Source organism: Lathamus discolor, chromosome 10 (assembly GCF_037157495.1).
Source record: "Lathamus discolor isolate bLatDis1 chromosome 10, bLatDis1.hap1, whole genome shotgun sequence".
Lineage (NCBI taxonomy): Eukaryota > Metazoa > Chordata > Aves > Psittaciformes > Psittacidae > Lathamus > Lathamus discolor.
In genome coordinates this window covers 3,478,236-3,504,133 of record NC_088893.1, presented here as the reverse complement: position 1 = coordinate 3,504,133, position 25,898 = coordinate 3,478,236, and the positions used below count along the sequence as shown (strand labels likewise).

The 25,898-nt window shown below is 42.3% G+C and overlaps 1 protein-coding gene across 3 annotated transcripts; it reads left to right on the top strand.

Annotated features, from left to right (window-relative positions):
* The first annotated feature begins 519 nt into the window (after positions 1–519).
* On the top strand, positions 520–25,748 carry PANK3 (pantothenate kinase 3). 3 transcript variants are annotated; one of them, XR_010615098.1, is made up of 8 exons: positions 522–929; positions 10,656–11,008; positions 12,767–13,020; positions 13,665–13,841; positions 15,357–15,480; positions 17,872–17,997; positions 19,394–19,931; positions 20,300–25,748. XR_010615098.1 is itself a non-coding variant. In XM_065690464.1 (7 exons), exons 1-7 carry the CDS (start codon positions 902–904, stop codon positions 19,203–19,205), a joined length of 1,128 nt encoding a protein of 375 aa, XP_065546536.1. In that variant the 5' UTR covers positions 520–901; the 3' UTR covers positions 19,206–19,381. The 3 variants fall into 3 exon arrangements, 2 of the variants coding, with proteins under 2 accessions (XP_065546536.1, XP_065546537.1); XM_065690464.1 differs by lacking the exons at positions 19,394–19,931; positions 20,300–25,748 and adding an exon at positions 19,140–19,381 and having other exon boundaries at positions 520–929; XM_065690465.1 differs by having other exon boundaries at positions 19,394–25,748.
* The last annotated feature ends 150 nt before the right edge of the window (positions 25,749–25,898 follow it).

The following is a 25,898-nucleotide window of genomic DNA, read 5'->3' as shown; positions in this document are numbered from 1 at the left end:
CTGGGGAGCTACTGGGGTCCTGGCACCGGCAAACGAGAGCCTGTTCCCTACCGCCTGGTGCGCAGAGATGCAGCAGGTCAGGGACACGGAGGGCAAACCGCGGCCGCCTGCCCACGGGGCGAGCTCCGCGGCGGCACCGACCGGACCGCGCAGCCCCGGCCCGGCCCGGCCCTGCGGGCCCCGCGGCCGCCTCACGGCTGACAGGGCCCGCCCGCGCGCGGCGGTGGCGCGCCCCGATTGGCTGGCGGGGCCGTGGGGTGACGTGAGGGCGGGGCCGCCGCGCTGCACGCCGGGAGCTGTAGGCGGGTGCGCGGGCGGGCCCGGACTGCGGCTCCCGGCGTGCCTCGCGCCGCCCCGTGACGGGGTGCGGGGTGGGGGGGGGGGAGCCGCACGCGCTGCTGCGGCGCGGAGCGGGCGCGCGGGAGCCGCCGCGGCCCCATTGTGTGGCGCGGCCGCGGCCGCCCGGAGCCCGCCGCCATCTTGTGCCGTAGCGGCGCCTCCGCCGCCTCCGCCGGGGGCCCGAGCTGCGCTACCGCGCCCAGGCCCCGAACCGGGCCGCGCTCCGCCGGCTGCCGCCGTGCCCCGGGGCTGATGCCCGGCACCTCGCAGCCAGGCCAGGCGTGAGGGCCGCCGCCCCGCGCCGCCTCCCGGCCCTGCGCCCCTCCCCGGCCCGGTAGCCGATGCCGCCGCTGCACGAACGCGTGCCCAGGCCGCGGGCGTAGCGGGGGGCGCTGCCCACGCCGCTCTCGAGGGGGCGGGCGCCCGCCGCCCCTCGGCCGCGGATCAGGAGAGCGAGGCCCGGCCCCGAGGAGCGGCCGCCGCTTCCCGCCCCATCAGGCGAGGGGCAGGGCAGCCACCGCCGAGCCCCTCCCGCCCCAGCCGGCCGGCGAGCCGCGCCGCCATGAAGATCAAGGACGCCAAAAAGCCGTGTAAGGCCGCGGGCTGCGGCGGGCGGGGTGTGGGTGTGGGTGTGGGTGTGGGTGTGTGTGTGTGTGTGTGTGTCTGTCTGTCTGTGTCTGTGTGTGTGTGTATCTGTGTGTCTGTGTGTGTGTGTGTCTGTGTGTGTCTGTGTGTGTCTGTCTGTCTGTGTGTGTGTGTGTGTGGCTGGCTGGCTGTGTGTGTGTGTGTCTGTGTGTATGGCTGGCTGTGTGTGTGTCTGTGTGTGTGTGTGTGTCTGTGTGTGTGTGTGTGTCTGTGTCTGTGTGTGTGTGTGTCTGTCTGTCTGTCTGTGTCTGTGTGTGTAACCGGGCGTGGGGCCGGCCGGGCGGCTGGCTCCCGGCCATGGGTTCGGAAGCTGCCGCCGAGGCGCTTCCCCCTCCGCTGCGTCCCTTTCTGGAGCGGCCTCGCGGGTGTTCGGCGCTCTTCAGCGCCGGCGTTGGGGGAACGGAAGTCACACAGCCTGTTGTGGGGATGGTGCTGCCTCTGATGGAGACGGCACTTGGTCAGCGCACTGAGCACCTGCCCTGGCATCTGGAGCTGCCGGTTGTTCTAAGGGCTAATGAAAACCAAATATTATGAATAATTGTGAATAACTGGGTACGAGTTTTTCATTAAAATACCCTGAATTCGCCCGTTTAACAAGCACAGCTGTAACCCTGTTTCTTACTGTTTACGATTTTGGAGTACCATATTTGTTTTGGCGGGCACACACGTGGTTCAGACTCAGGTGAATGCAAACAGAATGTCTAATACTACTGGTGCGGTTCTGTGGGGAGGGAGAATTGGACTGAGTAAAGTTAGCCTACGTACAAACTGTTTTCCCAGTGTAACAGGTACACAGCAGCGCAAGTCAACACAGCTGTCAAGCTTATTCAAGGGTAACTAGCAGAAGGGGATGCTCCACTGAGTTAAGCCATCTTTATTTTGTCATCATACTTAAAAGACTTGTTTTCAGGGTGAGTTACCATATGGAAAAGATGGCTAGTCCTGAAGAGCTGGGCCTGCTGTTATTCTCAGTCATCTGACATGCCTGACTCATGAAGAGCATATTGAAAGTGTAGATTTTAAATACAGTGCTTGAGCAGCACAAGAAGAAAATCGCCAAGCGTGTCTAACACAGGAAGTATTAGTGTAGCTCTAGAACTAGCTGTAAATATTTATTTCTTGTGGTGTGTTAAAGAAACCCTAAATGTGCAGCTTCTAGCATGCAATTAACCATCGCCTCTTATTAGTGTAGGTGTGTGGAAATTCCCAAGTTGACTGTAATCATGTTTATGAAGAGGACAGTTCAGGTAGTGTTTGGTTCCCTGGTATAACATTTAACGAATTATATCAAGACTCTGAAGTAGTCAAGTGGCTATAAGACATTATAGTGTTTGGTAATTCAGAATGGTAAAAGTATGGCTGTTTCTACTGCACAACCTGCTCAAGTTCAGGAGGGTCTTTGCTGGGCCTTAGAGGCTGTTTTCTGGAGTGGTGGATTTAAATAGCAGTGCCAGATGCTATCAAGAAGTTTCGTCTGCTTAAATATGCTAAATTTGTAGTTGTACTCTTCCAGTTCTTGAACTTGGACTTTGCTGTTGTATTAATGATGGGAATCAGAAACAACTTGAACTGCGTAAGCAGTGAGGGGAAGGATACGGTGTCAAACTATAGTGTTTATTCCATCTTGACTCTTCAGCATATTTTGAAGCCACTGGCTTTTTTGAAGGCAAGAGCACTTAGTATCTTAGACAGTGAACTTTAAACCCATTCTGCAGATCTCTGCTCCTGGTTAGTTACACTGAAGTGGGAGAGCAGCTCAATGTTTTAAGAGGAACAGATCCACAAAAGCACTGAAAAGTCTGTGGATGTTCAGGGGCTTTGGTGCCTGAATAATGCTGCTGATTTGGTTTATGTGCTCAAGTTGATCTAAAAGCTGAGTTGGGCTTTCAATACCACTTCTAGACTGTCTAGACACAAATTATTTAGTTTAAGACAGTCGTAGACACTTTCCAGTATAATTGCTGAGTGGGTATACATTTATTAGGTGAAGCCAGTATTTAATTCTCTGTGCTGGAGCCACATTTGATGCAGGAGAAGAAGGGTTCATCATTATTTAACAGTCTTTAGTCTGTAGTAAGAGCCTGCAAAGTGGAGTTCAGAATACGGCTCTATCCTACCTGTACTTGTATCTGTGATGTTTATCATCATGGAGAAGGCATGATTGAAAAACTATCTTGTCTGTCATGAGAGAGGTGAGGGTAAAACGGAGACACCTCCAAGTTCAGAACTTCTGCTGTGGATACACTGTGCAGACATGGTTTTGTGCTCCTCCCTTCCAGTCTTCACCTGGCTGATGCTGTGCCTACTTCATTGTTGTGAAAACTGTGAGAAATGCAGCTGAATTTACGGCACAGGGCTGCTGAGGTTTCCTGTCTGAAAGAGGCTGTTTAAATTCCCTTTGCAGGTGATGGGAAAGGGTGGGCGTTTTAAAGGAGGGTAACAAATTCTGTACTTGTACTTGGTAGTTAGTATAGCAGCGGAAGCTGTAGAGGTTGTGGAGTGTCCGTCGTTAGAGGATCCTTGAAAACCTTCACAGGTCTTCAAGTATAGGTAGGACAAAGCTGTAGTTGACCTCATCTCATGTTGGCAGTTTTCCCGCTGGTGTGACAAAGGTTGAACAAGATGACCTCTAGAGGACCTTTCCAACCAGCGGTTGTGTGATAGCTATTCTGAGGAAATGGGGCAGAATGGCTGGCAATTTTAAGAGAAACTTCCAAAGGTTATTTGGGGGTGGAGATGATAAATGTGAGAGCAGAGTGCCTCGCAAAGCTGCTGCTGCGTGGGATCTGTCTAAAGGGAAGAACAGAGCCCCTTATTCAGAGAGCTCTTGGTGCTGGTGGGGCAGGCAAGGCACTGCTAGGAGGAGAGCGCCAGCCTGCCGTACTCCTCAGGTGAGCCCTAGAGCTTGGCTTTGGAATGGACTTCTGAGGGACAGGCAGGCGCATCTCATGTCTACTATGCTGTGTATGTTACTCTTAGTGTGCTTCTTCTAATTGTTTATTAAAAATAATTTGAGAACTAATGCCTGCTTTTCCCCTGAGGCAAATGGAGATACCTTCATGTGTGAAAGTGTATAAGTAGAGATTCGCAAAATGCTGTAGCAGTATAGAAAAAAAGATGAGAATGTAAAGTTTATTTTCTCTGATGTGGTTCTACAGACATACGTAGTTTTTGTGGACACACTGATCTCATGCGGTAAAATTGGTGAAGAATATATTCAGGTTGCTGGGGAATAGCTTTTAAGTTGATATTCCTGTTCACAGGACTTGCTGCTTAGTCTGGTGGTATCCTGCCATTTTCTTATGAGTCCTTGAAAGCTGAGTATTCGCCCACAGAGGATGTTCCAGGCTCTCATTTCACTGCAATTGAAAAATGTATTTTTAATAAAGAGTTAATCCTGGCAGGCACAGTGTTTGAATGTGTAAGTGTTAGAGTATGCCTCTGCATGCTGTATCTCACTAGAATCAAAACACCTCTCCCCAAAGAGCCTCCCGCTGCATGTCAACAACATTACCAGAATGAGCAAGGAGGGAGAAGCTGGTTTGTCTTGTGTTAGCTTTGCATGGCATCCACTTGTAGATGTGATAAACCTAATGAAGAGCAGTTACAGTAATTGCCAGTTAGCACCTGACCTCCCACTGGCAGACATGGCCTTTCTGTGGTGTGATGAGAGGTGGCCGAGTGGGAAGGTGGGGAGTTTACAGAGCTTGATGGAGAAGTCCTCCCATGGGAGGACTGGGAGGATGTAATAGTGCATGTCAGGTAGAATTAACACCCAAATTAAAAGTATCCAGCCGAATCTGTTTTGAGCAGGACTTGGGATATTTGAACCAAACGCCTATTACAAGACTAGTTAAGCAGAGACCCTCTCCAGTGAGCCGAGGGCTGAGGACACTTGATGTGCAGCTTTGCTCTGTTGAGGCTCACAGGCACACATCCGTGTAATATGGGCACAGCAAAGGCAGCTTGCTGCCTGGCGATAGGGTGTACCCCAGTTGATGAAGCAGTTCAACACCCTTTGATGTGTTTTAACATGGACCATTGCATATCGTAGCTGCCTTAGACTGCTCACTGATTTAGGTGCTAGAGTTTATCATTAAGTTTTACCCTGCTGTATGTAGATGTTTCAGGGAGTTAGTGGAAGTGTAAGGATATATGCATGTACATAGAGGAGAACTCATTTGCAGAAACTGCAAGGTACGTGTAGTTCACGTTTATAAACACTGTGTAAGTTACACTGTGTTCAGTATAACTTTTTTATAGTTAACTTGTTTGGTTTGTCAGTAATTGGATAAGAATGGGATCAAGGTTAGTTTTGCTATAAAAGGCTCCATACCAAGCTGAATTAGAATATAAGTTTTGTACATCAGAACTGATAATAATACATACTTTCATACAGTGATGCCATGCTGGCAGAGGTGAACTTTCATTGTCATTTTATTATTATTTTCCTTTCTTGTATTTTAAGCCAATATAGAATCATGAACTGCAGCATGCTTTGACGGTTGTTCCCAAGCTGTGTTTGTACTTCAAGTGCAACAGTCTTGAGTCTTAATAATACATAAGTTTTCTTACAAAGAAGACACAGAGCCTGGTAGCCGATTCTCTGCTGTTACTGACAGCTCTGAGATAATACTTTTATGTTGTTATGCTCCCTGCTTGAATTAGGAATCAGTTACTCTTCTTAATACTCTTCTTAGCTCTTGATAATCTGATGCAGAGTTGACCCAGACTGTTATCTTACAGTGAAAAGGAGGAATTTTAAAGGTGTTTGTGTTTCAAATGTGTAGTTACATTCACTGGAAAGAGTTCACTAGAAACTGTTTCTCAGTCTTTAAAAGCTAAATACAAATTGTGTTAAATGGAAGAATCTTATGCTTGACTGAAAAAGGGAAGTAGTTAAGTCCGAGTGTGTACTTAAGGCAGCCTTGGATCCAAACAGATGTACAAAGTCAAAATACTTGTATTTGGTCTGGGTGGAGAACTTCAAAGGTCCTCTGCTCTGCTGAAGCAGAACCCATAGAAAAGAAAACCACTTCAACCTTTGTGCTTGTATTGTCACAAGAAAGACTTTTTACTGTAATTATTTCCTTTTGGCGTAGAAAGACCTTGTATGATAAGATAAAAGTGGCCTTAAGGTTGCTGCCAGAAACTATGTATGCTAAGAACTTAAGAAGTGCAAACTCAAGAGAAGAAGGCCTCCCTTTTTAGCTCTAACGGGTAATTTTAACAACAACCAAGAGCCATCAAAATGGGGTTTCTTCCTAGGCAGAACTGCTGCCTGACCACAGCACAATGGACAGTACTCTTCCCTGCAGAAAGCACTTTTCCATGTGCAGAAAGCAGTTCTAGGGAATCCTCTTAAACATCCTTATTGTTTTACCTCTGAGCAGATGGCCTCTCAAAGCCGTCTTCAGGGCATGTACAGAACAATTCATTGCTTTATAGCAAAGATTCCTAGTTAGACTGTGTCTACCTAGGGACCACAGTGGCTGGTGGAAGAGCTGGGGAGTGATGGAAAAACTGGATTTGGAATTAAGGAGGTTGGGTATTGTGATACTTGTTTTGCTTTTGTGTTGCAGACAGTTTGATGTGCTGTGAAGTACCACATTAAACCATATGGATTTTGAATCCCCAATTTATGTTCTACTTTACATATTTGTCTCTTCTCAGTTATGTATCCTTAAAGAGAGCCTGGTGTGACTTCCTAAAAGCAGAAAGCATGGTTTTGCAGCAGTTTCATGTTATCTATCCAAGGCAATTGGGTTTGTTGAGTAAAAAACTCAATTCCTTCTTATCTTCTTTCAAATTGCAGCTGACCTCTGCAGAGAGGAGCTGAGCTTTGGAAAGACAGGGCACTGCATTTGTTCTGTGAAGAGCAGTTAAATTCTCAGGAAGGAATACTTCTGAGCTGTGCATCACCTGTTATTCCTAGGAGTAACAACAGTTATAAAGAGGAAGAGCTGAGAAAAGTCTTTTAACGACCAAATTCCTGTGGAGCTCAGGGAAAGGCCCAGTTTAATGCAGGTGCATTGCCTCTCCTTATGAACTGAAGCTGTGGAATGATGGTTACTGTTGCGCAAGTCCTCAGATGTGGTATCTGCAGAACTATAAGCTTGGGACAAAGGTTGTGCAATTGGTTTTGGTCTCATACAGGCATGTTTCTTGAACTGGAACTGCCATAAGCATCAAGCTGAAGTCTGGGGATGTTTTTTCCAAAAGGTTGGGTTGCTGTCATTCTGCTCCTAAATCTCTCACTCAGAGAAGCATGACCCACAGATAAAAGTGTAAAATACTTTTAGTAGAATCATTTAGGTATTCTCAGCCCAGGGTACACTCCATGCTATGTTTGTCTTCTTCCAAGGCAGCTTTCAAATACAAGACTGCCTCAGAATTAATTTTTTCTTGGATTCAAGAGACTGTACCAGCTACAGATGCTGCACATATCGTGTAAGAGTGAAAACTCTTGTGCTTTGAACCTGCAGTAAAAAGTAGCAACATCACCTTAAGCACACACCCCCTGTCAGAGCACCTCACACTAGAACGTGTTACTCAAGGCTCTGTCCAACCTGGCCTTGAACATTGCCAGGGATGGAGCATTTACCACTTCTCTGGGCAACCTGTGCCAGTGCCTCACCACCCTCACAGCAAAGAACTTCTTCCTTATCTCTAACCTGAACTTCCACTGTTTTAGTTTGAACCCATCACCCCTTGTCCTAGTGGTACAGTCCCTGATGAAGTCTCTCTCCAGCATCTTTATAGCCCCCCTTCAGACACTGGAAGCTGCTCTGAGGTTTTCACACAGCTTCTCTTCTCCAGGCTGAACAGCCCCAACTTTCTCAGCCTGTCTTTATATGGGAGGTGCTCCAGCCCCTGAGCATCCTCGTGGCCTCCTCTGGACTTGCTCCAACAGCTCCATGTCTGTCTTATGTTGAGGACGCCAGAAATGCACAGGGTATTCCAAGTGGGGTCTCACCAGAGCAGAGTAGAACTGGATGATCTTAAGGTCCTTTCCAACCCTGACCATTCAATGATTCTATAAGCAGTGTGCTCATATATGTGTTGTAAAGCGATGCACCGGTTCCTTGGATGCATGGCATGACTTAAAGTAGGTGTGTCGTCTTCAGCCAGGCTGCTGGAGGGGAGGACTCGTAGGAGACTCAGGTGTGCTCTCAGTATATTTTCTGAGTAGTCCTCTGTCCTCAGTCTGTCAGTGGCCTTATTTTAACCCTGCAAATGAAATCACTTTCAGTAACCGGAAGAGGAGCTGATGTTTTCACATGGTTTCCTGTTTTCTCCCTTCCCCTTTACATCCAGATGGGGTGGATCCTGACCCAAAGGCTGCAGCAGTAGGAGGAGAGTTCACAAGGTTTCCATGTTGCGTCCACATACAGTTACATTTTAGCTCTCTAGAATCAGTGTATTTCTAGTATTTAAAGGTAGGTGGAGCATGGATACATCTTGTATACCTGTAGTACTAAAATTGCAGCCACTGTTCAAGTGATTATTATCATCTCGATGTATGTGTATCCCCTTCTCTGTCTGGAAAACAAAGTGGCTTTATTTTTTCTGGCTGTACCTGTATACAAATCAGTCAGGAGTGGCTTATGTACACAGGAATCCTTAGAGAATATCTTCCTCTGGGTTGCCTGTATAAGGAGTAAGTCGGTAGTCTGTGTGCCCAGGTGCTTGTCAGAACTCCACCTTGCAAATGGAAGTTGAGCAATGTACTTACCAGCCAAGTCTTGACAGATTTTCAATAGAAAAATGGGAAACTTCTTGGGTTTTGGCACAGAGGTGAAAACTGACCTATTTCTTTAGTTTCAAAATCCTTAAACTGCTGATAAGATCATTCAGTTATCACAGCAAACTGGTATTGTACAGGATCCATTTTCAGCGTAAAAAATGTTCTCATTTTAGTTACGGAATAAACTTCCTTACAGTTCGACTGTTCTTGTTTTTTACCTTCAATACAAGATTCATAAACCTGAAGGTTTTCAGAGATGTGACTAACGCTACCTCTGCAAACCCTTTTGGGTCATTTAACATGGAATGCAGTGGATCATCTGACAAGCAGGTGTGACTTGCACCATGGCTTCCTTAAGCTCATCGCTTCAGCTTTGAGCTGCTTTTTCCTTCGTCCTTGTTGTGGAAGACTAGATCCTAGTTACTCAGTATGCCCACTGAGCAGGAAGAATCCCAAGTATTTTAGGTAATTCTTGCCTTGCTGTGTCCTAGTTAGATTCTGATTGACTCCTACAGACACTTTCTGTTCTGCTGCATGAATCAGCTTCTCTTCTTCCGTTTTGGTCTTGTGACATAGCTTATGACAAGGGGCTGAAACTTAGTGAGATGGCTTCATAAATTATTGGTTAGTTGTGGTCAGACAGTGAGATGAGAGTCCCGGTGCAGAGGAGTCTGTTTGCTGCTGTTAATTCATGTGTGATTTTATGCTTAGCCTAATGCTTAGATCTCAGCTTTATAGAACAGATATCAGGTTTATAGAACTTTCTTGTTCCCTACCTGGTGTTAGATTTTTACTCACAGAATTTATCCTTGTATTTCAATTTAGTTTCTCAAGATGAGTAAGGTTACTGACTCAGTCTTTCTTGTGAACAGCTGACTACATTCCCTGGACATCCATTACTTAAAGTTGAGGCAACTTCTGAGTTTCTGTTTGTTTTAACTTTTGCTCTCCTGTTGTAAATGAATGCAGCCAGCCTTGACTCAACATGTTAAAGCATTTTGGTAGGCCATTCTGAAGGATAGGTCCCACTGGTAATGTAAATCCAACACAGTTACTTCTTTTTCATGATGACTATGTTAATATCTTTTTGATTTTGTTCCTGAGCTTCATGCTTCTATAGCATATGAATTGCATATGAAAAAATAAATTGGAACTCTGCATGATAAAACGCAACCAACCAAACCACCCAGCAAGTTATAGTAGCAATTAGGAAATAAAAAGAGAAGCTTCCCAGGTGGATGTTCAGGATCTTATTTAAACTCACAAATTCAGTTTTAAACACTGTTTTCTGGGAGCTGACAGTTGGGAAACTCTCAGATGAAGATGGTGTCTAAGTCTCTGTTTCACCATACATTTATGGTGAAATTCAGTATCTTGATTTTCTGTGTGCTACCAGCTGTGTGTAACCTGTTCAGTAATCTTGACTTTCAGTAATCTTGATTTTCAGTAATCAGCAATCTTGATTTTTCAGTAATTCAGTAATCTTGATTTTCTGCGTGCTAAAAAATTCAGTAATCTTGATTTTCTGTGTGCTACCAACTGTGTGTAACCTGCTTTCTCTCCAGCATGCATTGCAAGTCTTTGTGCTAAACTGTGTCAAAACTTATTTGAGGAGTGAAGGTTATTGTAATCCTTTATTCTCTGTTTGTATGAAAGATATGAGGTACTTGGGGGAGCTTTTAGTTGGGCTTTCTGAGCACGTGTGACAGCATCTCAGTGAGTACCTGGAGTTGCTCATTTTTCCATTTTTACCTGCAGCTATGGGGAATTTCAGTCATGTAGAGGAAATGGAACTAATTCTCTGTTCCTGTGGAGGTTTGTTGTTAATGTCTTCTTTGTTGAAAAGTGTAACATTGGTTTAGCCTTAAGTTAGGTGCTTTTGCTCTTTAACAGAGCTAATTGACCCATTCTTGTATCTTCACAGCTTTCCCATGGTTTGGCATGGACATTGGGGGAACTTTGGTGAAACTTGCATATTTTGAACCTATTGATATCACTGCAGAGGAGGAGCAGGAGGAAGTTGAAAGCTTGAAGAGCATCCGCAAATACCTGACTTCCAATGTAGCCTATGGATCCACTGGCATTCGAGATGTTCACCTTGAGCTGAAAGACTTAACGATTTTTTCTCGAAGAGGAAATTTGCACTTTATTCGATTCCCAACTCAAGATTTGCCTACTTTTATCCAAATGGGAAGAAATAAGAACTTTTCCACACTACACACGGTGCTGTGTGCCACCGGTGGTGGCGCTTACAAGTTTGAGGAAGACTTTCGCACAGTAGGTAGCCTGTCTTTCCTTTTCCTGAAGCTGCTGCTGAAAGCACTACTGGGCGTGGTTAAAATAAGCAGTATGCTGAAAAACTGGAATGCTCAAATATAATTAGTTATTCATTTATTTTTCAGTCTGAAGTATGATAATCTAGAAATGTGCTTTCTGACCATAATAAACACGAAGATCTAATGCTAACAGCCTATTAGAAACTTCCATGAATGCAATGAAATGCAGGACACTCTGGAAGTTAACTGGGTTTTTTGATGGGAAATGGGCTTAGACTGGTGAGGTGCTTGGCTCACTGTGGATTTTCTTTCCTAAGCAGTCTTTGCTGATAGGTTTTCAGTGTTTGTGGGTGGGATTATCCTCATTAATTTAGTCCAGTGCAGTGTTTAGAGGTCTATGACAAAATGCCTATCTCAAAGACCGTCTTTTTTCAGCTGCAGAGTGGTTTGGGATTTTCCTGAGGTGATTTGACTTCTCTTGATGATCACAACTGATCATTTGGTTAGATGTGGTTTCTAGGCGAAGATAGCTGTTACTAAGACTCTTACCACAGTATCCAGTGAGCCCATGGCCTGGTTTTAAAGTGGCTGCAGAGCTCTTGTGCTTTTAGAGACAAGACAAATCAGTAGCACAAAATGTTTGGTTTCAAAAAAATTGGCTATTTCTGTTCCTGTGCCAGTCTTGCACTGAGCTGGTACAACCCTTTGTGGGTAGGGTCACAATTTGTACAGAACTAATTCACTAGAAATCCCCATGGAAATATTTGATGTTCAGTTCTCTCATCTGCTCAGCAGTGAGGCTTCTCAGTCGTGTCATGGCAAGAAAGGCTGAAGGGCTTTGGGGGATGAGGCAGGGACTGACAGTGCTGTGGCCTGGTACTGATGTCAGTCGGCAGTGTGCAGTCCAGTCTGATTGTCCAGTTTCCTAATCTAGCTGTGGGCTGCTCTCTAAATGTGAGCTTACCTGATTCACAGAGAGACTGGGTGTTTCCCCTTAGATTAGCTGCCTAATTGCACTCTTAACTGTTGGAACTCCGTGCTGCGGTAAGGGAGAAAGTGTGAGCACTCCGCGAAAGTTCAGAGTTCAGCCGATTTAAGTATTATGTGAAATTACAGCCTTCCTGGATTCCACAGCACCTGTTAAATTGTCTTTGTGCTTTGGGAGAGATCAGCAGCTTAAATATCACATGTAAAACTGAGGAGGAACCACAATGAGCCTGAAGGCCCATAGAATTTCTGCCTTGTGGTTTTCTTACCATCCTTGGAGTCTTAGGTGAAGTTCCAAGAATATTTAGTATGATGCCATTGAGCGTTTTATCTGCTGACATCTTAGAAATTACTGTTTGACATCTAAGGAAACATTGAAAAGATGTGCAGATGTGTGAGTTTCGCTAAGATGACACTTGATGGGGCTTCTTGGGAGTTTGGTGACTTATTTTTATTTAGATTGATGAAAAATGTGAATTTTTCAATGGATTAATGTCAGAATATCTCAGAAGTTATCTCTGGACTTACCAAAGCAGATACTTATTCTGCCTGTCTGTTCTTTGATTGGAGTCTCAGATCTAGATTTATAGTCAGAGTTATTTGCTAACTGATGTATTCAGAATTCACCTCTGAATTCTTTGTTGGCTTTATAGTGGGATAGAAGCTCCTGAACAGCTTCTTAAAGTTAGGCAGTACAAGTACACTCACAAATTTGTAGCATGTTTAAGCAATGCTAGAACATGTTGACACTGTCTCTTTTCTCTTTTTACAGATTGGAAACCTCCAGCTGCACAAACTGGATGAGCTTGACTGCCTTGTGAAAGGCTTATTGTATATAGACTCTGTCAGCTTCAATGGGCAGGCAGAGTGCTATTATTTTGAAAATGCCTCAGATCCTGAGAGATGCCAAAAGATGCCTTTTAACCTGGATGATCCATACCCATTGCTGGTTGTTAACATTGGTTCAGGAGTCAGTATTTTATCAGTCCATTCCAAAGACAACTATAAAAGAGTAACTGGAACAAGGTAACTTAATGACCTAAGTTGGAGTTGTTACTCTACAGAACAATCAGCCTTCTGTTTTCAAAGTGGTTTCTATCCCTGGCTCCCCACACCTATCCCTTCTCTGACTCTGTAGCATGGAAAAGTATTTTATCTTCAGTTTACAGCTGCATTCACTGAAGTCAGAAGCCCATTCCCATAGTTCTGTTATTGAAGAGACTTGGCAAGTATCTTGTCAGATGATGAGTGCTGGACATGCTCTGTAGTGAGAGCTTTACAGGTTTTGTCCCAGGTTTTGATAATGTACCCAGTGAACCTGTTTTTCTCTTGCTCCAAAAGAATGAATATGTCCACACATGTTTTACAGTTAATGATCAAGGATCAGTCAGTGGCATGATGTTGGTATTTAGGGAGTTTATCTCTGATTAAGTCTTCCAGCATACAGATTGAGAGTTTATGACTATTTGTTAGCTCTTATTGTATAGTTAGTTTCTTGTAACTAACTTATATGAATGTTAAATTGATTAAGAGCTGTTCGTGTGGTGAGCCTTAAGCAAGAAAGCAGAAGCTTGGTATGTAAGTTGGAGGGCTTTCTCTGTTTTGTTAGCTGGATGCAAATAGTATTTCCTCTTTGATATGAGGAAGCAACTGTTGTTTTTTCTTCTCAGTCTAGGTGGAGGGACCTTTCTTGGTCTATGCAGTTTGTTGACAGGCTGTGAAAGTTTTGAAGAAGCTCTGGAAATGGCCTCTAAAGGAGACAGCACACACGCTGACAAATTGGTTCGAGATATTTATGGAGGAGACTATGAAAGATTTGGCTTGCCAGGGTGGGCTGTAGCATCCAGGTAAGCAAGAAACCTTTTTGTTGCGTCTTTTGCTGGTCTATGGGAGGCTTCAAAACCAAGACTACTAATACAAAGAAGATTGCTTTTAGCAAACCTCCCTTGTAGTTAAGCTAAATGTGGTTATCCTAAATGTATGCATCCTCAGTTTTCCAGAAGATTTAAAGCCATGTGCATCCTGCTAGCTAGGTACTGAAGAAAGTGTCTGAAGCGTGGTATGTCATATATAGCTTCACATGAGTCAGAATGTGAGGTGATCACATATACAGCTTCACGTGAGAGAGAGCGGGAGGTGATCACAGGAGTGGCAAGAACAAAGTGCAGAAGTGCCGTGGTTTAACCCAGCAGGGAGCTAAACAATACACAGCCCTTTGCTCAGCCCACCATCAACAGCAGGACGAGGGGAGATTTGGGAGGGACATGGACTGAGGTATATAGGACAGAAACAGAAGGGAAAATAATAATAATGGTAATGATGAAAGAATTAGAACATACAAAACAAGTGATGCACAATGCACTTGCTGACTGCTCAAGATTTATTTCCATGGGGGAAGGTTATTGGTGATGTTACAGCTTCTCTACCCTTAAGAAATGTAAGAAGAATAAACTTTGGGAGTGAAACTAATATATTCATAAGAGAGGTCATTAAATCTTTGCTTTTATTCATTAGTAAGAGGTCTTAATTCACAGTAACTTAATTCTCCCTCTCCAGCCAGCTGAATCCAGGCCTGTTGAGAGAGCATATGAGAGGTCTTAATATGTGCAGACTTCACACTTTTAGTCAGTACATCTTAACTCGCTCTGTATATAGGTACTTGTTACTCTTGTTTACTTTTTAAGATTCTTAAGATCTTTAATGACTTTTTGAGTTTTAGACTAGTCTGAATTCCAGTTTTCTGAACTGACTTAGGTATGGCACAGAGTCCTTAGTGGTAAAATGCCAGGCGTAGCTATAGATTCTTGTCTTGTCATTATTACTATTTGTAAGAAATGATCTACCAAGTATAGTAATGAAAATGCCCTTCTCATCCAGAACTCTCCATTTATACAACCAAAATTGCAGTCTGTCAGCTGTTTTATTTTCTGTTTTGAGGTTTGTTTTTCTATCAGTAGATATTGGATAGATAGTGTGAGTGAGGAAGCAAGCATGAGGAGTTGGAGGTTTCACCAGTCAGACTTAGACATTGACTTAATTTACAGGAACTAGATTTGCAGAGTAGTCTTGCTTAAGAATAAGACTGCCCTTGCTGTAGATGGTTCTTCTTGGAAGTGAAACAATCTAAACAGATATATTTTGTCAGGGGTCATTATTGTAATAAGATTAACTGTTTCCTGTGAAGGAATAAACACCCATGTTGTAGTGTCATTTGTCAGAGTGCTATATTTAATACAGGCTTAAAAAAGGAGCTACTTAAGAACAAACACGAGGCTTAATTTTTATGCTGTAGCATAAAAATTATACTCTGAACAAAGGCACATGAATCACTTTGTGCTTAATAGAAATTTTTCCTGTTCTAGTTTCGGGAATATGATCTACAAAGAGAAGAGAGAGTCTGTTAGCAAAGAAGATCTTGCAAGAGCCATACTGGTCACCATCACCAATAACATTGGGTCTATTGCCCGGATGTGTGCAGTAAATGAGGTAAACTCTGACAAGGAAATGATCTGTCTATAGGTCTATTATTTGGTTTCAGATTAAGTTCCTTCTAAAATGATGTTTAAAATGATTTTAAACCTTTTAGTACATTCTCCAACGAAACAAATTCATGTGGTATCAAAGAACAAGGAATTGGTTCAGAATATTTTAACTGTCTTTGGAGAAGTGGAACAAGGATATCTAGGGTAAGCTGATAAGGAGGCCTTCAGATGAGCTTTGTTGGGGAATGGAGCCCGCAGCCTGCAGATAAATGAGGGAGCAGGGGAGCACAGGGTGTTGTGGTGAAAGGCCTTGAAGTCTGCTTGCAAAAACAGGATGATTATGGGCCCAGCTTACGTCTTTGTACACTGACACACGCAGCATGGGATACAAGAGGACCTCTAAATCCTGGTTCTTACGAGGGCCTATCAGAACTTCTACTGGAAGGTAATATGGCAGATCACAAGCAAGCCATACTTCTGGGTGTGCTGGGGATGATTTTCTGACAGTGCTAGGCACACTGACCAGGAAAGCACAGTGCTGGACCTGCTGTTTGTGAGTGAAGAACTGGTCAAGTGTTTCAATTACAGCCTTAAAATAGTAAGAGTTTAAAGTCTTGGGGAAAGTCAAGAAGACAAGTAGCAGAATGAAGACTCTAGACGGACTTGAGTAGAACAGGATGATAGTTCTGGGGCGATTTTGGAAGCAAGATGTTGTGGGAGGTTTTGCTAATGTCATAAAGAGCCCAGAATAGCTCACTGATCTTCCAGGATAGGATCCTCATGGCAAGAAGCGGTATACAGACTGGCTCAGGAGTAGCACTGCAGAAGAGAGGAGGGTGCTGGCAGTTGAACTGGACATGAATCAGCATGGTGAAGGCTGTCCTTGTACTGAGGTGCAAGGGCATAGCCAGCAGGTCAGAGGAGGTGATACTACTTTGAGCATGACCTCTATTTAGGAATACTCCTCTTTCTTTAGGAATAGAAGATATGGGTGTCTGAGCACCAGGGGTTTCCTCATTTGTTATCAAGAAACTGGATAAAGTGAGGTTTAGTAACAGCTTTCTTAGAGGAGACTGAAGGTAGCTGTACCTAGAGCTTTGCTTAAAACCTATGGACGTGATAGTGTCAGAAATACCAGCTTGTCACCTGCAGTGACCCTCCTGTTGCTTGGGAGCAGACAAACTAACATCTTTTTCTGGATTTACCATTGCAAGTTCTCCCTCAATTCCCTTCTCTGTCTTTCTTTCATGTTGGTCTTGGAGAAGAAAGTTAATTGTGTGGTTATTAAGTTAATTTTGGCTTTTTGGTTTATGGCAAACTTGATAACAATAGTTAAAATGAGGATGAAGTTGAAAGTACATAGTAATAATTTGAGTCTGAGGCAAGTGTAAGCAATTTATATTTAAGGGTGGGGTAAAGGAGTACAAATCAGAACTCAAAAACTGCACAAAGCAGCTTATTTCAAGGGTTTTGGTCTAATTCCAGCTATGTCACGTAACTGCAGGGATACATAAACTTGTAGCTTGAGCTGATGTATAAAGATAAAAAGCAATGAATTATTTTGGGTTCCTCCTGTAGACCAGAATTATGTTTGGGTGCCTTAACAGTGTGTTTGCTTTGTCTTCACTGTGGACTATTGAAGATGGGGGAACACAAGTGCATGTTAGTCATTTGAGTGCAGGTTGAGTTGTCCTGCTAGTTTTTGTAACTCGGATATGAGCATTCATCTGACATAACTAAGTGCTTATTTAAGCACTAACACAATTAAATGTTTTGGTTCTTGCTCTCATAGCATTCAACCACTGTTTAATGTTGCTTCCACTTAATGTTGGATTTCTTTCAGTCAATGAGGAAAATTAAAAGATTTTCACGTTTTTACATTTTGCTTGATTACAATTCACAGCTCACTTCTAGTGTTTAAGTCTTGGTCTAATGTTATGCTGAGGTAGATTGAGGTCTGAAGATGAAAGAAACATCTGTTATGTCTTACTGTCTTCGGCTTCTTTACAGTGCTGCCTTGTTGCATAAGGATCAAGCAGCATTGTACAGGGCTATGAAGGCATTGAGTCTCCTCTACTAAATACAAGTGCTTTTCATTTAATTTTACTTGTAGCTGGGCTGTTTCTGTGTCTTGATCACTGCAAATGCTCACTTAATTTGAAACACAAATGTTACTTCTCTGTAATCTAGGCCCTTCAGTTCTCGAGTGTTCCATGGTTTTTCCTTTTCCCCAAGTAATGGCATGTTGTAAAGTTTGGAACTTTAACTGTGGGTTGTTTGGGTTTGGTTTGGGTTTCTTTGCTGGAGACAGCCTGTTCTTTTGTAGCTTAGTTTTTCAAAGCTGTGTTAAACAGTGAAAAGATTTAATCCTTTGCTGTTATTCTCTTCTTTTTAGAAAATCAACAGAGTTGTGTTTGTTGGCAATTTCTTACGTGTGAATACTTTGTCAATGAAGCTTCTCGCATATGCACTGGATTACTGGTCAAAAGGCCAGCTGAAGGCCTTGTTCCTAGAGCATGAGGTAAGCTTTGGTTCATATATCTCTATGTATTGTGTTACCCAAAACGCATGTATTGAGTAGCTCTCATGACTGTGATGTCCTGACACACCAAGTTCTCAGTAAACACTGAAAGTCAGAGGAGGTTGGTCACGCTGTGCTGGTTCTGTGGGGGCAGCATGCTCTGCCAGAGAAGTACTTACGTTGCTTTGTGGTATCTTGGTTCACGTTATGTATCTTCAGAGAAGGACAAGAAAATGCTGAGGTCTCTGTCAAGGTTCAACAGTCTTTCTTTGGTTTTGGGTGGAAACAATAGTAAATATTTTTTTTCACATTGGAGAGAGATCTAAAGCATGGGCCTTTGGAATAGCCCCGTTGTTCTAAACTGAGCTTGAGCAACATCCCAGAAGTCAAGACTGCTTTTAACAAGGACTGCTTTCATACCATCACTGATACACCTTGAAGTTGTGATTTTAGGTTCTGAGACTAACCTGCTTTTGTGCAGGTTAGTCTAGATTTAGTATCCGTATATAATGCATCTAGATAAGTATGTAATGCTGAGAGACTTGACCTGTTTTGGTGAAAATATAGGCAACCAGTATTAACTACAGGTGCAACAGCTGGGAGACTTGTAGCTTCTTGGCAGTGGGGTGGCAGGTTTTGTCCTCAATTTGGTGGTTTGCCAATATAACAGCAGTACATCTATTCCCCTTCAGTGGATTCTCACAACTGTTTTCTTTTCCTGCTTATTCTGAGGCTGACAGTAATCTGTCTTGGTGCTAGTGGCTGCAGTAATAGCAGAATAGTGCCTTGGTAGTTCTACCCCTTCAGATTTGTCTTGCATAAATTTTAAATTCCTGCATTTGGTCAAGTGTAGATTCCAGACACTTAGATATTTCATAGTTACAGGGAGGGGAAACATCCTGCTTCCCAAGATGGGGAAAGTAATTCCACAGGAGGACACAGTTCTTTATATGCAGGTAAGCATACAGCCCGAAAGTAGTGCTGCGGTATGGATGTAATACTTTACAAATGAAGTGCAGTTAAAGAAACATTTGACTTGTACCTTAGGAATACTGTTGCTCCTGGGTACTGAAGATTCTTTGGCAACCAAAGTAGGCAGCTTCTCTAGGAAAACCAAACCAAACTTGATTTCTGTGCTTTAGGAGTCACTCATGCAATGTCTGCAAAGTTCTGCAGTGTATGGGGTGGCTTGGAGTAAAATCTTCTGAAGTTAAACTAGAAAGGAAAGGTAAGATGTTCCACAAAGGTCTACAAAATTGTTGCGAAAGATTAGCTGTTAAAAGTGTGTGGTGGGCTTCCTGTAGCATTGGTCCATTGGGCTGCTGTGTTGTCACTGAAGTGTGATTAGTGCAGAATTTACTTTAACCTGAAACCTTCTTCTGTTTGTTTTGAACAGGGATACTTCGGAGCTGTGGGTGCTCTTCTTGGGCTGCCAAATTTCAGTTGAGATACCAGATGTCACTACACTGAACTATTTTCCACCTAACTGACACGTGTTTATGGCAATGGGAACTAAATCTGGGGAGGGGGGAATTAAATAGCAGATTCTCTGTAACTGCTTTTACAAAGTGATTAGCTACTGAATATTGCTGTTATGACGAAGGGGGTTTCACTCTGTTGGGCATTGAAAAGTGAATTGTTTGAGGATATCGTTTATGTTCTTTGGTACATGTAGCCAGTATTGAACTTTTAATATGCAATACATCCTCTGAAAACAAGCTTCCAGAAGAAGGAATGCCAAACCTTAAAGTGCTCAGCATGAAAATGTTGCAAGTTTACTCCTGAGGCTTTAGGCCCAACAGTTCTGTATATATTTTTATTAGTTATATTATATTATGAGCACAATTTTCCATATGTACTTGCAGACAAAAGCCTTTAAAAACAATAAGGTACCATCCACAGGATGAGGAAAACATAGACAACTGCTTCCCCCAGTAAGAATAGTAACTATTTTTATGTGTAATGGGAATAATGGTTTCATTCTCAGTGGGAAGAATGGAAACAAAAAATCAGCCAAAGCAGCAGATTAGGCAGTTGATGTTTTGAAGGTTTTGTGAAGGTACTCACTTGCCCTCTTCATTTCTTTGAAGATACAGCTGGTGTTTTGGGAAGATGGCCCTCTATCTGTGGTGTGATTTAGTCAAGAGTTTAATTATTAGTAAAGGCAGGGTTTGGGGTTGGGTTTGAGTTTGGTTTTGTGATTTTGGTGGGGTTTTTTTGAGGACATGACTTCTAAAATGCCTTCTGGTGGGGATTTTGGATGTCTCATCAATTCTGACATCATGCATCATTATTTGTAAAGGTACCACAAAGCCTGAGAGAACTGGAGAAACCCAGACATAATAGACTACATATGGGACCTCATCCTGATGCTTTGGCTTATTTCTGTGGAGGTTTGGGAAATTTCTGCCCCATCTTACTAATTTGAAAATATTGTTTCTCCTTAGTCTAACTTGATACTGAAAATGAAAGGGTGTTAGCTTGCTTTTGGAATTGGAAGTTTGGTTTTGATGGTGGAGGACAACATCAGAGTTTGTATTGCAGCACCAAACGGACCAATATTTAGTGCACTTGCAGTGTGGAACCATTCATCAAATTGTGGCCTTGGGATAAAATCTGTTCTCTGGAACTGATCTTTGGGGTTTTCTCTATACTTTTACAGTTGTGATTATTGTGATAAGTTTAGTCCTGAAGCCAGGGCATGAGATCTGACACTTCTAAGGATATTCTGCAGTCAGTAACTACATGACTCTGTGGACTAAAGAGCTCCCCAATTTTGTAGTATCATTTTAATGTTGAATGTTTCCTCTGCGTGCATGAGGAGCAGTCATACTAGAACACATTCTTACCTTGAGGTTCAAGGTATTTTTAAAGCTGATTGCTCCAATATTCCACAGCATGGCTGTGTTGTACTCACAGACACATCTACTTAGTGTGCTAGAAACCTCTGTGTGCTGTTTTCAGTCTTCTCTTCCTTTGCTTAAAATTCAAAGCCCCATACTAACACGAGTTTATTATTTTTAGTTCTTTTCTGTGGTGCTTTAAGAGTACAGTAACTTAGAGTAGCCCGCTCATGCAACCCAATGCCAGTTGCAGATGCAGTTCCATTCAGCATTGCTTTTCCTTGTACTCATTGTACCTTTCCATTCTGCTTGCTTTTATGTTTCATTTTAGACTTTTAAAAGCCAAATCACACTCACAGTTAAACTGATCTAAAGCTGAATAGAGCACTTCAGACAAGAAGCTAATACGGTTTTTACAGAAGGTCTCTATAACTACCATATACTGATCCTTTCAAGTTCCCATTGACTATGGAAAGTAACCTGTATTTGGTTAGAAAATGTAAAAACTTCATTTCGTGGGTGTTTTGACAGCCGCCTGAACATTTTGTAAATCACCTGCGTGTTTTGGTTTTTTTTTTGCTAAGTGAGATACTTTCAGACACTACAGCTTGATTAGAAACAGTTCCTTCAGCCCATACTTACCACTACTTCTCATTTTGTGATGCTGAAAGAGCTGCTCTTGAAGCTGTAGTTGAGCGAGCTTGTTTACTTAACCAGAAGCACATGCAGAAGATGGTAACATAGTGACCATGGTTAATTTAAACCATTTGAAGTTGGTGCGGCCTAAGATACATTTTTAAAGTGAATTGCACAGTTAACAGAATAAATTAATGGAGTAATCATTAAATAGCTGTACCATACAGCAACGGCTGTGAGAATCAGAAAGTATGCCCTAACTCTTACTTCCCTTTAGCTTCTAAAAAAATTGGCTTGCTTTTACTAGTTTCATCAGCACAATGGTTACTTCATCACAAGAGCAACCAGAGAAGTTGTCAAATCCTACTGTGAAGCCCAGGGTCCTGTATTTAAGCCACATCTTTGGATTTAATTTTCTCCGGATGTAGAGCAAACTAGTAACAAACTAGTGTCTCTAAAGATTGACTCTACCACCAGTAGAAATGCTAGGCATCACAGAGGGTTGCAAGACAAGCCTTAAAGTCTTTTTTGTCTAAATTCTCTTCTAAATAGATTGAAAAGGTTTATTTCTTTTATATAAATCACTTAAGGAACTGGCTTTTTCCTGATCTCTGTTTTTACTTTCACCCTTGCTTTTTCTTTTCCTCAAAGCTAACTGGTTGGAGCAGCTTTAGAGTGAATTGACTGAATGCGATATGCTATAGTAGTGAAAAGTTGAGGTTTTCTAAGGGCTACTGTTGTCTCTTCAAGTGGAACCACTTCTCTAGAGGAAAGTTGTGTGCTGTTTCTTCTCAAGTACAATGTAAGGCTCACTGTGAATGCGTAATCCTTTTCAGCTCCATCAGCCATGTGAGTGCCTTTTCTTTTTCTCATGCAATGCCAATTTTGCTGGTACTGGTACTTTATCCATGAGGTTTCCTAACCAGTGTTGCTTACCAGAGAAATGGCAGGTAGTTGTTGGCCCTGGATGTGATCCCTTAAGTCCAGTGTAGCTAGAGATGCCAGGAAAGCAGCATCAGCTTTCTGCTTCCTGTCCCCGGAGCCTTTATCTTGGGGTAATGCTTTTGCACTTTTTGGTCTCCCCACTCCAGTTTGGTCTGTGTAAGTATTACACACAGGTTTATTGTATCAGTTTCTCCCTAAAACTCATGCAGGCTTTTAGTCAGGTAAATACAGATTATTTCTGGCCAAAGAAGTTCCATTTTAGATGAAGCTATTCCAAGTTGGTATGGCTGTTAAACTTAACCACTTGAACCTTTCTAGATCTAATCGGGGTAACGGCAATTTGAACAAGAGAACTTCTTCTGCAGTACATTTTTTGAATACTTAGCAAGCTGGAATTCAGCATACCCTCAGCATTCTTTATTGAAACTAGCAGAGGTTTAAGTCTAAACACTTCTTCATTCTTTTTAGTAAAGCCTCAATAGATTTTACAGTTCAGAGAGAAGCAGCACTTGATAAACTTTCTTTGTCTCAGAGTTTGGTCAAGATTTTCAAGGGATATTCAGATGTGACCTGCCTTTTGAAGACCTTTCCCCTCTCTCTAGTGTTCTGTAAGCAAGCCCCTGTGGGATTCTGCCAACACCTCCATTCATGGTTTGAGAATTAGAGCATGGAAAGTGTATGAGACCATGCTGTCCCACTTAGTTGCAGCCTGTATATTAAGAACAAAAGTTCTGGCTTCTCATAATGGATTAAATATTTCTTCAGTAGTACTGCGAGATTCCTACTTGTATTTGCGTTGTTGATAGTATATATGCAAGGTGATTATATTGCCTTTAAAGGCTATGATGCTGACTCTTTGTCTATCCAGTATAGGTCTTCAGGAAATGCCTACTTCCAGAGAAGCTGCAGTAACTTCTCATTTCTAAATGTTTCAGAATAACAGTCCAGTTTTAACATTTGGAACTAACGGAAGTGTCTTTTACCTAGAGCAAATTTGTGCTTCTTAAAGACTAGATGGTATCTTTGGCATTCAGTTACTAACTTAGGTTAATGCCTGAATTTGCGGTCAGCCTATTTTGAAATGTCACTTTTGCTATTCACATACTGGAAACTAGATAGTTACAGTCCTGAGGAAACAGGTTAGCAGAGGCGAAGGTCAGTGCAGTTCTGTTGAGCTGGTTGAGGTTGACTTTTTATCCTCAGTCCATTTACACACACAAGACTAGCTTTTAGTGTTTTCCTAGCAACAGGACTGTCTGCATCCTTTATTTGGATTATGTAGGCTTAAAACCCATGTAATATGTAAAAGTGAACAAAAATCTGTGGGTCAGATGGGAAGTCTTTGCCCAAGACCTGTAGGTCACATAGCAGAGCTGGAAACACATTTGCCACATCCAGTTCCCGATTTGGTTGTATTAACTTTCCCCTTTCCCATTAACACACAGTGAGGGGGGCAGACTTAACACTTGTTGTGGATGAAATGGGTGATTAAGTCCTCAGACATGACCATGGGAGATTGAAAATATGCTTTAGCACAGTATAGAGGGAGAATTCCCTGCTTGCGTTAAGTTTTACTAATACAGTCCAAAATGCATCACCAGTATTGTTTCATCTGTGATAAGATTACTAATTCTGGAAGTCTGCAGTTAATTTGATTAGTTTTTACTTCACACATGTAAAGCATATTAAATATTCTTAAAACCCCACTTTCTGAAAACATCTCAAAAGATGCTGTAATGTATTTGTAATTATTAATGGGCTAATGGAATATGTTTGAGCAGTATAAGTTTGCGTAACTGAGTGCCAAATCCTGCTCGCTTTAGTTACTTCTCTTCAGTGGGGACTTTTTAAAATGATGAGCAGGATTTGGCCTCAAGGTCTTATGCCTGGGGAACACAGTCGTGCTACTTTTCATATTCCTGCTGGTGCTAAATCCTCTTGAAAATAAAGATTCTAAATAGAAATTGTAAATAAAATATTTATGGCCTGGTCGTTTTGACAGACTGAAATTTTACCATTTGCAAATACTTTCTTGGCCTTACTTCAAGTTTCCCTTTTGTCTTTTTATTTAGACTATATGGACTGTGTTTGTTAGTGTCATTGGGAAGGTTGGCTTCCTGTGCTGCTTTCTGTAACGTTCCCCTTGTGCATCAGGATACAGATGACTTTTCATTGCCAGATTTCAGTGTTACCCTTCATCTTGTTTTGGTTTGGTAGCTGGTTGAGCAAGTAGTATCAAGTAGAACATGATTGGCATTTGTTCCCTGCTAAAACTTCCAAGAAAATCAGTCATTACTGGGGGAGGTTGTTAAAAATGCAAAAATACGCATTGAAGGTGATGTTTAAAGCTAGATGTGTTCATTAGTCTTGCCTGTAGAACTGGAATATGGTGTGTCAGTTGCTGATCTTTGCTATGAATTGCATTTCACCATTCTTCTAGCATCAGTTTAAGAACATTGTAAATAGAAGCTTTGGGAGGAGTTATTTTAGATTCAGATTGTGCATTGCAAAAGAATTTAACTAAAAGCCTAGTGAATTAGAAATTTGAGACATGAAATTGCCACACTAGAAGGTGAAAATTAGCGTGTTGGTGTGATAAGATTTATAGGGCTTTGATAATCCGCACTTTTTTACATTCCTGAGTTTTGGCATTAAACAAAGGAGTATTTAATTTTCCATCTGCTGTCTCGTCATATTCAGGCCTTGTCATCACCAGCTGATATCTTCAAATACTTTAGTGAGTTAGCAAAATGAAACAGGTAAGTTTAGAAATTGGAAACCCTGGTAGGATAAAGTTCTCTGAAGAGCCATTTGCTTAAGTTGCCTTATTCTATTACATTGCACTCATGTCTCCGCTTTCTTGTTTACTGTTCAGACACTGAAGATGTGATGTACAAATACTGTGCTACAAATTTGTATTCATAAATTACTGCTCAATACCATTGTGTCACCTGTTAATACAGCTCTTGTAAATGATCCCTTTCTGCCATCTCTAATACAGCTCTTGTAAATGGTTTAAATTATTTTTCTGTTCTAGATTCTCATTACTGAATGTACAGATTAGATCCCTTTAATAATGTCACTGAGGAATTTGATTGGGGCCCAAATATGGCCAATGCTGTAATTCATCCCATCAAAACTGTAAATAATTCTTTACTGCTTGTTTGCATGGATGAAGTTTGGATTTCCTTTACTTTGTGATAACCCAGCTCCTCTGTGATGGGCCTACTTTTTACAGTTTCTTTTTCTGGGTTTATTACCATTTGTTCTGTGTGAATGTTGAGAAGTACTTTTGTCTTTTCCTAATAAATAATTTGAGATTGTTCATTGTTTGCCTACATTCCTGGGGTGCAGGGCAGAGATTTCTGGGTGTGGTTTTCCTTTAGCATGATAAATTGCTGTGATACTTGATACTGGCAGTTATCCTGTAACATCTTACACTAAGGAAGCATAACTGAGATGGTTTTCATGCTGTTT